The 9,967-nt window shown below is 39.5% G+C and overlaps 1 protein-coding gene across 1 annotated transcript in view; it reads right to left on the reverse strand.

Annotated features, from left to right (window-relative positions):
• LOC107690236 (voltage-dependent T-type calcium channel subunit alpha-1I-like) overlaps nucleotides 1-9,967 on the reverse strand; it is a 124,831-nt gene that overhangs the window by 28,676 nt on the left and 86,188 nt on the right. The window contains exons 23-26 of the mRNA XM_016488491.1: nucleotides 8,439-8,631; nucleotides 5,680-5,831; nucleotides 1,332-1,441; nucleotides 352-485 (exon numbers count right to left, since the gene is read on the reverse strand). Coding sequence (XP_016343977.1) covers nucleotides 352-485; nucleotides 1,332-1,441; nucleotides 5,680-5,831; nucleotides 8,439-8,631 — 589 coding nt within the window. The remainder of the gene's footprint in view (nucleotides 1-351; nucleotides 486-1,331; nucleotides 1,442-5,679; nucleotides 5,832-8,438; nucleotides 8,632-9,967) is intronic.

Raw genomic sequence — 9,967 nt, forward strand, 5'->3', positions numbered from 1 at the left:
TATATATATTACTAGCATCTTTATTTTTATGTGAAATTTCATAATTTCATAAACTACATAAACTGAAAAATCTAGATAAGCTAGTTGGCCTCACTAATCGAAAAGTTGGTTGTGGGATGACTGGTCGACCATCATGACCCATTCTTGCTGATGAGACAATTCAGAGTCAAAAAAATAACAACCCTTATGTATCTTACTGAAGTCTCTGTTTTCGGCAAGCATGAGGAAAGTTCATTTAACTACATATTTTAAGGGGTCTGACAGTTTAATTATGTATTTAGGGGCACTGAAACGTCCAGCAGCAGCTATGATGAGTGCTGTTAATCAGTGGTCAGTGTTTGTATAACTAACCACGTGCGATGCGCAGGACCCTCATGATGCGTATGATGGTGGGGTTGATGGGCAAAGCAGCACTGATCTCGATCTCCTCCAACGTGATTCCCATGACTGACAGCAGCACTATAGCCAAATCCAGCTGGTTCCACCTGCACACATTCACAAGGGACAGATTTGCTCAGTTATGCAAAAATTCAACTTTCATGCACTCTGAATCCAACTTTGCCCTCTAGTTTCATTCCACTCTGGTCATTTATTCCTCCAGAGAGGTGGCTTAAAAGAAATTAACATTTGAAGCTCGGTCTGGTCAAACAGGCGGCTTGGGACCTGAATTGTTGCTGGGGACCACTTAATAACACCCAATTAGGGAGAATTAAGGACCCACTCCAGCATAGGTGACCTCATTCGCTAATGCAGGATGAGGGACAGCTCGTTTTTACACTACAGCACAAATCACAGTTGCCCACATCTGCAGTGCTGGAACCAGCCGCAGCACACCTGTCTGTGCACACACCTCTGCCATCCAGCTCGTAATTGTGACCTAGTTAAGAGGCACGGAAAGCTATGACAATAAATAATGGCTTGTTAAAAGCTTTCTGGTGTCAGACCCGAATATGCGTGAATAAAAAAAGACAAAGTGCACTGCGGTCTGAGCCTGTTTTTTTTTTTACTCTTTTAAATGGGTCAATACCATATATTCTAATAAAGCTACAAAATGGAGACAAATAACCACGTTCGCGCTCGCTCTTCACTGTAGTCTGCTGCGCTTTGTTGTATTAACATCACACAGGGCTAATTTCATTTTCATCTGTGCCGTGAATGCAACAGCAGATGCAACGTTTTGCCAATAACACACCCTCCAGTGACTCTAGAGAACAAACTAAGAGGATTCGGTCAGGTGGAATCAACATCGAATTAATTCATTAAATCAATTAGCGATCGGAGGAGAGGAAACGTGAGGAGATGAAAGGTGAGAAGGGGAATGAACTGAATACCTGTCTTTGAAGAAACGTCGGAAGCCAAATGCAATGAGCTTCAGGACAGCCTCCAGCACAAAGGTGCTGGTGAAGAAATAATTACAGTACTTGAGTGTGATCTCCAGAGACTGGGGGGGAAGGAAACATACAGACGGAGAGGAAGCCAGAGAGACAGAGGAAGAGAACAAGAGAGGTGTGAATGATTAAAAGACTTTCGCCTCGGGTTCATAAAGTCAGCCAAACCAGTCATTTTTACATTAGCAATATAACAATATCAAGTATTATACGAATGTTCAGGTAAAGCTTAATATATTGAGACAAGCTGCATGCATTCATCAGACTCTAAGTGTTTTTAGAGCAGTTTCTCAAATTCATGGACCCCCAGAGTGTCAAATCGCCAGAGGGACTGTGGGAAACTTCTGAATTGTGAACAAAAAGGTTTCACAGAAAACACGGATGCAAAGTGATATAAAGCCAAATCAGCAATGATGGCTGTAAGGATAAATGTGACCCTGGAGCACAAAAGCAGTCTTAAGTCGCTGGGGTATATTTGTAGCAATAGCCAAAAATACAGTGTATGGGTCAAAATGATTGATTTTTCTTTTATGCCAAAAATCATTAGGATATTAAGTAAAGATCATGTTCCATGAAGATATTTGTAAATTTCCTACTGTAAATACATCAAAACTTAACTTTTTGATTAGTAATATGCATTGCTAAGGATCCATTCATCCATTCATTTGGACAACTTTAAAGGCGATTTTCTCAATATTTAGATTTTTTTTTACACCCTCAGATTCCAGATTTTCAAATAGTTGTATCTCTGCCAAATATTGCCCTATCCTAACAAACCATTCACTAATGGAAAGCTTATTTATTCAACTTTCAGATTATGTATAAATCTCAATTTCGAAAAATTGACCCTTATGTCTGGTTTTGTGGTCCAGGGTCACAAATATATACATACAGTCATGTGAAAAAGAAAGGACACCCTATTGATTTGCATGGTTTTCTGTATCAGAACATAATAAAAAAATAATCTGGTCCTTAAAGGGGTCATATGATGTTGCTAAAAAGAACATTATTTTGTGTATTTGGTGTAATGAAATGTGTTTATGCGGTTTAAGGTTCAAAAAACACATTCTTTTCCACATAACAGTGTTGTAAATACAACTTAACCACTGATTTCTAGTCGTGTCTTCTTTTGGAAGGCCAAACAAAGTAGTTTCGCTTTCACAACGAAACACAGCGTCACACACGGCGGCCTAGAATGAGCGGAGGCCGGGGGCTAGAGTTAGCGGCGGCTGGCTAGAGTGAGCGGAGGACGGCTTGAGTGAGCGGCGGCCGGTGGGCTTGCGGCAACCACATGTGACGACCCCGGGCTGGACTCCGCTTCATCCACGGTGAAAGCCGATCCGGCGATCCACAGCATGAAGTTGATGTATTTCCTCAGCGACCAGCACGGATCAGCTACAGGCATGACGAAGCGGATATCGTCCTCTTTTGGAAGGTCAAACAAAGTAGTTTCGCTTTCACAACGAAACACACAGAACACAAACACACAGCGCCTTCACGACATGGCGGCGGCGGCAACAACAATACTACAGCGAGAATAAAAGTTATGCCTTTTTTCTTTGCGTGAACATTTGGGCGGCGTTATGCAAATCTTCCCACATCGTGACGTAGACATGTGGGGGCGTGTTAGAACGAGCTGTTTTAGGTAGGCGTGGTTGACTCTTAACTTTTATAAAGAATATCTCTTTGGATTTGAGACTTTAGTCTTTGCAACTTTACAGACCTTCTTTATGCACCCAGAGCTTGTATTACTCCAAAGAGAAAGGAAAAATTTAAATCGCATCATATGACCCCTTTAAAACAACACATGAGATATCAAACCATGTCATTATTTATTTAACAAAATCAAGGCCAAAATGGAAAAGCCATGGGTGACAAACTAAGGACACCCTTACAGTTAACATAGGAAATAAGAGGCTAAATAATGGTTAGACACTGCTATTTAAATACCTTTGATTAACTGATCATCAGCAAGTGTGAGCACCTCTATAAAAGCAGCAGTTTTGGAGCCTTCAGGTGTGTGTTAATACAATGCCAAAGAGGAAAGACATCAGCAATGATCTTAGAGAAGCAATTGTTGCTGTCATCAATCTGGGAAGGGTAATATGGCCATTTGCAAACAATTTGAAGTCCATCATTCCACAGTGAAGAAGATTATTCACAAGTGGAAGACATTCAAGATCAATCTTCCCAGTAGTGGATTTCCCAGAAAATTCACCCCATGGTCAGACCATAAAACTCTCTGACAAATTGCAGACAACCCAAGGGCTACACCTCAGACTCTACAGGCCTCAGTTAACATGTGAAATGATAAAGTTTGTGACACTACAATTAGAAAAGGACCAGACAAGTATGGCATGTTCGGGGTTGTCCAAAGTGGAGATGTTTGACCATAATGCACAGCCCCACATTTGGTGAAAGCCAAAAGAGCTTATCAGCACAAACACCTCATACCAAAAGTCAAGCATGCTGGTGGATGGCTGATGATTTTGGGCTTGTTTTGTGGCCACAGGTCCTGGGCACCTCACAGTCATGAACTCCTCTGTATACCAAAATATTCCAGAGTCAAATGTGAAAACATCCGTCCGACTTAGCTTTAGCTTGGTCAAAATTGGGTCATGCAACAGGACAATGATCCAAGCACACCAGCAAATCTACAACAGAACGGCTGAAAAGAAAAGAATCAAGGTGTTGCAATAGCCCAGTCAAAGTCCAGACCACATCCTGACTGAAATGCTGTGGTGAGAGCTGTGCATAAACAAATACCCAAACCTCAATAAACTGGATCAACGTTGTAAAGAAGAGTGGGACAAAAATCTTCCAGAACAATGTGAGAGACTGATAAAGTCATACAGAAAATGATTACTTCAAGTCATTGCTGCTAAAAGTGGATCTACAGGTAATTATACACAAACACACACACACACACACACACACACAAAGTTCAAAAGTTTGGGGTCAGTAAGAATTCTTTTTTTAAGAAATTTCTACTTTAAATTAGCAAGGATGAATTAAATTGATTGAAAGTGACAGTAAAGATGTAAAAATTTTGATTAGATTTCAAATAAATATTGTTCTTTTGAACTATTCATCAAAGAATCCTAAAAAAAGTGTCAGTTTCCACAAAAGCAGCATGGCTGTTTTCAGCACTGATAATAAGAAATGTTTTTGATCACCACACTGTAAAAAAAAACCTCCCGTAAAATTAAAGTAAAATATCTTAATTGAAATAAAGTGCAAAAACAATAATTTTACAGAAATTTTCATTAAAAGGTTTTACAGAAAAAAAAATTGTTTTACAGATTTTCCTCGTTTCAATCATTGCTGCTAAAAGTGGATCTACAGGTAATTGAATCATAGGGTGTCCTTATAGTTTGTCACCCATGACTTTCCTTATTGGCTTTATTTTTGCTAAATAAATAATGAGACCGTATGATATGTCATGTGTTGTTCATCTGAGATTCTATTTTCCTGCTAAGGCCCAGATGATTTTTTTATTATGTCCTCATACAGTAATCCATGGAATTCAATAGGGTGTCCTTTCTTTTTCACATGACTGTATAATAATAAATTATAAATAAATAAATACAATTTGAAAGATATGATGCAATGATAAAAAATATTCGATGTGAAACAAAGCTTTGATATATTAGCATGCTAATGCAAATTATGACAAGATAAAAATGGAAATGTTCCTTGTTTAATTTAGTTTTAACATCTGAAATTAAAGCCAAACTACATTGTCAGGTTGCATTCTTTTATTACTTGTGCAGAATAAGAGTAAGCTACTGAATTCTTTTAGCGAGTAGTCATGTTTTAAGATATTACAGTATGTGCAGTCTGTGGGTGGCACCAGAGAAACACAACAATGTTATTGTATTGGGCTTTTAGATCTGTATGTAAAGGTAATATATCATGATGTCGTTCCACTGCACTGTCAGATTTATAGCATACATCTGGAGGAAGTAATCAAGGACTGATCAGATACTGGAAATTTTACAGAAATTTTCATTAAAGGTTTTACAGAAAAAAAGTTATTTTACACATTTTTCCTTTTTTCAATTATAATATTTTACTTGAATTTTACGGTTTTTGTTTGGCAGCCGTAGCTGCCAGTCATTTACCATTTTTTTATGGAACGTTTTTACAGTGCATGTTTCTTACCAACCCTTTTCTTACAGAACCTATACTATACAGAAGTCAAACTGACTTATTGTTGAGAGTTGGGACCTTGGTTCAAAAAAGTTTGAGAAACCCTGTTTTAGAGAATGAAGTCTACATTTTATCTTACATGAGGCTGGCTGTAGTGCTCCAGTGACATAGTCACAACGTTTACACAGATGATGAAGGTGATGAAGATGTCCAGGTAGTGACTGGTGCACAGGGTGTGGATCATCAGTCGCACGTGACTGTAACTGGCATAGTAGGGCAACTTCTGGGCCTCTGAGTGAAACAAACAGATCAGTTCAGAATGAGCACCTTTTGACAACAAATATATAAAGCTGAAGTGTGTAAAGTCAACAAATAGAATTCAAACAGGTTTCATTAACACTACAATAACACTCAAACACATAGTCCCTTCCCCAAACTCAGTCCACTGGTTCAGCCAATGTTGCTACGCTGTGAGGCTCAAACAAAAAGATAAATGTTTTGATAGCGCTACAGAGCCACACTCTTCACACTTTTCAGAATCAGAATCAGAATCAGAATCAGAAAGAGCTTTATTGCCAAGTGTGTTCACACAAACAAAGTGCAGACATACATAAAATGAGAGAATAGACAATAAATTATAAATAACAATAGTAATACAAATATACAGAAAAAGCAAAAATGTCCAGACAGAACTGTGAATGTGCATATGTGCTATTTACAGATGAAGGTTTAATGAGTTATTTACAGATGTGCAGTACAGAGGTGTTATGTGTTGTTCAGGTGCGATATGGCCTGGGGGAAAAACTGTTCTTGTGTCTGGCTATTTTGGTGCACAGCGCTCTGTAGCACCAGTCGGTGGGCAACAGTTCAAATAGATGAACACAGGGCAGACTCAATGATGGCCGAGTAGAACTGTTTCAGCAGCTCCTGTTGCAGGTTGAACTTCCTCAGCTGGCGGAGGAAATACAGCCTCTGCTGGGCCTTTTTCACAATGGAGTCAATACCAGAGAGCCAGCTGCTCAACCTCCTGTCTGTAAGCAGACTCGTCTCCGTCTTTGATGAGGCAGATGACTGTAGTGTCATCTGCAAACTTCAGGAGCTTGACAGAGGGGTTCTTTGAAGTGCAGTCATTCGTGTACAGGGAGAAGAGCAGTGGGGAGAGAACACAACCCTGAGGGGCGCCAGTGCTGATAGTGATAGAGGTGTTGCAGGATGTAATGCAGTCCCATGTTGACTGCGTCATCCACAGACCTGTTTGCTCTGTAGGCAAACTGGAGAGGATCCAGCAAGGGTCCAGTGATGTCCTTAAGGTAGGCCAGGACCAGTCGCTCAAAGTCTTCATGACCACAGACGTGAGAGCGACAGGTCTGTGGTCATTAAGTCCAATGATTTTGGGATTTTTGGGGACCAGAATGATGGTGGAGCGTTTGAAGCAGCAGGGAACTTCACTCAGCGCCAGTGATTTGTTGAAGATCTGTGTGAAGATGGGGGCCAGTTGTTCAGCGCAGACTTTTAAACAGGCAGGTGAAACACCGTCTGGGCCTGAAGCTTTCTTAGATTTTTGGCAGTTCACGGGAGAGATTTGCTTTGTTAAAATCTACAAGAATAATTAAAAGAGAGTCTGGGTACTGTTGTTCCATTTCAGTTATCTGTTCGGCCAGCTGTTGCATCGCGGCGCTCAGGCATGCGTCCGGAAGCACGTACACATTCATGAGAATGAAAGAGGAAAACTCCCGGGAAGAATAGAACGGTTTACAGTTTATGGAGAGCGCCTCTAAATTAGGAGAGCACATCTTCTTCAGAGTTGTTACGTCTGAACACCAACCTTCAATTATTTAAAAACATAGTCCACCACCTCTCGTTTTCCCTGTTAACTCCGCAATGCGATCCGCTCTGAACAGCTGGTAGCCCGGCAGATGAAGCGCGTTGTCCGGAATGGCTTTCAGTGAAGCACAATGCATCAGATTTTGAAAAGTCCTTGTTTGTGCAGGTGAGGAGAAGAAGCTCATCCGTTTTGTTAGGAAGGGAACGTTTTGAATAGGACCGCTGCCCCTCCGACCAAAACATCCAACAAAGCGTCTGAATAATCAAAAACTGGAAAAAAATTGTCTGGTGTGTGTTTCCTTATGTCCAGTAGTTCGTCTCTGGTAAAACTGATAGTAAGAGAATGACTAAACACAGAACAAACAAACAAAAACTGCAAAAGAATGGGAGCATTCCACAGCACTGCAGCCATACGCGGCGCCATCTTAAAACATCATATCATCACACTTCTCTGAAAATCAACCTACTATTGGATTACTTACAATTATCTCTGCACATTAGATTGGGGCAAGAGAATATTTTACTATCAAAATGATCTACAGTTTATATATGTGACGAAAAGGCTACTCTCTGGTCCGTAAACTAGATTTGTTTTCTTCAGAGGAAAGAAGCATCACAGAACACACCTGTGCGGTCTTTCCATCTGGCTAATGTTATTATGAGATGTCTGGAGAATTAAACTGGTTGTTCAGCATATCATGTGCAAATCAAATCATCTATTTTCATTTACACTTCTTTTCATTTCACTGCGCTCCATCCTTCCCTCTCTTTCCCCTTTCCCTAATGGATTTCATTCTCCTCTCCGTGGAACTGTTTTGTTGTGTTTTGTTTGTTTCGTTTCGTTCTTTTTTATGCTTTAAATGTATTTTTTTGCCCTGTTGATTCTGTCATCATGAATTATTGCAGGTAAAATAAATATCTAAGTTAATTCAGCCTAATAAGAGGGTCTCAAACTAAAGACCATGCTAAATTGAAAAAAAGGGTGGTGTTCTCCATTGTTATTACTCTTTTATTGGCCAAACCCATTTCCACGACACATGCTTTCTGCCTCTCCTCTCTTTTCCTCTTTCTTACTCCGTCTCTTTTTCTCCATGCGTCTCAGTCTCTTCTCCTCTCTCCTCTTGGCCTCCTCCACCTCCTGGTGCTGTCGGCACTTGTGGAAGTTCTCCACCACCACTCCAACAAACATGTTCAGTACGAAGAAACTGACGATCAGGAGAAAGGAGATGAAGTACAGCAGCATCCAGGGGTTGTTATTGGTTATGGGCTGAAAAATGAAGAGACAGAAAGAACGGAGAATGAAAGAGTTAGGAACAAACACTTGATATACACTTGATTTTCTGAAGAAAATGTGAATGTGAACTGCCTATAGGCATTATTTCAGGTATAATTAACTTCCATAGCACTAGCCAGGCAGGAAGGGTTATTCTGCAAGTTGTGGCTAGAACAATGAGGAACGATAATAACAATGCTTTTCTTCACAAGCACTACTAAAAAATGACACAATAAACTGGTCAGAACAGGGAGCTGCCTAAAATTTAATTTAACAATATAATCAACACAGCCTTGTGTAATGCAGACACTCATAAGCTTGAGGGAAATTGGTCAAATTATGGTAAAGTGAACTTGGGTGCAGCTTTTACTTGGTTGCTTAGCAGCAGTGTGGAGAGAAACAAAGACACCAAAGTCTAAATTAGCTCATTGTAAAACATGGGATGAGAAAGCACACGGTACTCTGCACATTTCCATCTGCTTCCACACATAGATTATATCCTGCAGTGGACTCTGGTGTGACAGAGATGATGCAGTGGGGAAATTACACATGCCATTTAATCCATGAGTTTTTATTCTCCACCCTGTGTTTGACTCCCTAGAGATGCTGGGCTCTTCCAGTGTGAGAGGGTCTGGCTGCAGGCCTTCACTTAATCATTATGTGCTGGTCCCTAACTGATGCAAGCTTACTGCTTTCTGAATCGAGGACTCTTGAAAGTCATTGTTTTTAGCTTCAGAGCCAAAAGCCTGTTAGTATTCATGAAGCTGATTGTGTGTATTCAGGATTAAATATTCACTGTTGAGTGCTTATTCCTTAAAGCTCTTTATTTTAGTTAAAGAAGAAACTGACTTTTGTTTAGCTTAGAGACCTTTTAACACTTAAGAAGTATGAAAATAACTAATTCAGAAAATAAATTACATTTTATACAGTTGTTAAAGCTTACTTCTAGTATCTTCGTTACAGAATATAGTTTTTAATAAAAGTACACTGTGCACCAGGCCACTGTGAAAACCTGAACTGGCTTTTATTTCTATATTTTCATTTACATTTGTTCTTTTAGCAGACACTTTTATCCAAAGTAACTTATAAATAATAAGTAATTTTATGTGCTTTTATAATTTTCATTAGATTTTTTTTATATTTAGCTTTAATTTTGATTTGAGTTTCAGTAAATTCAAGCATTTTTTTTTTTTTAGATTTTCATCTAATATGTGACCCTGCCCCACAAAACCAGTCATAAGGGTCAATTTTTTGAAATTGAGATTTATACATTGTCTGAAAGCTGAATAAATAAGCTTTCATTGATGTATGGTTTGTTAGGATAGGATAA

This window comes from Sinocyclocheilus anshuiensis, unplaced genomic scaffold (assembly GCF_001515605.1).
Source record: "Sinocyclocheilus anshuiensis isolate Anshui unplaced genomic scaffold, SAMN03320099.WGS_v1.1 scaffold461, whole genome shotgun sequence".
In the NCBI taxonomy this organism is placed as follows: Eukaryota; Metazoa; Chordata; class Actinopteri; order Cypriniformes; family Cyprinidae; genus Sinocyclocheilus; species Sinocyclocheilus anshuiensis.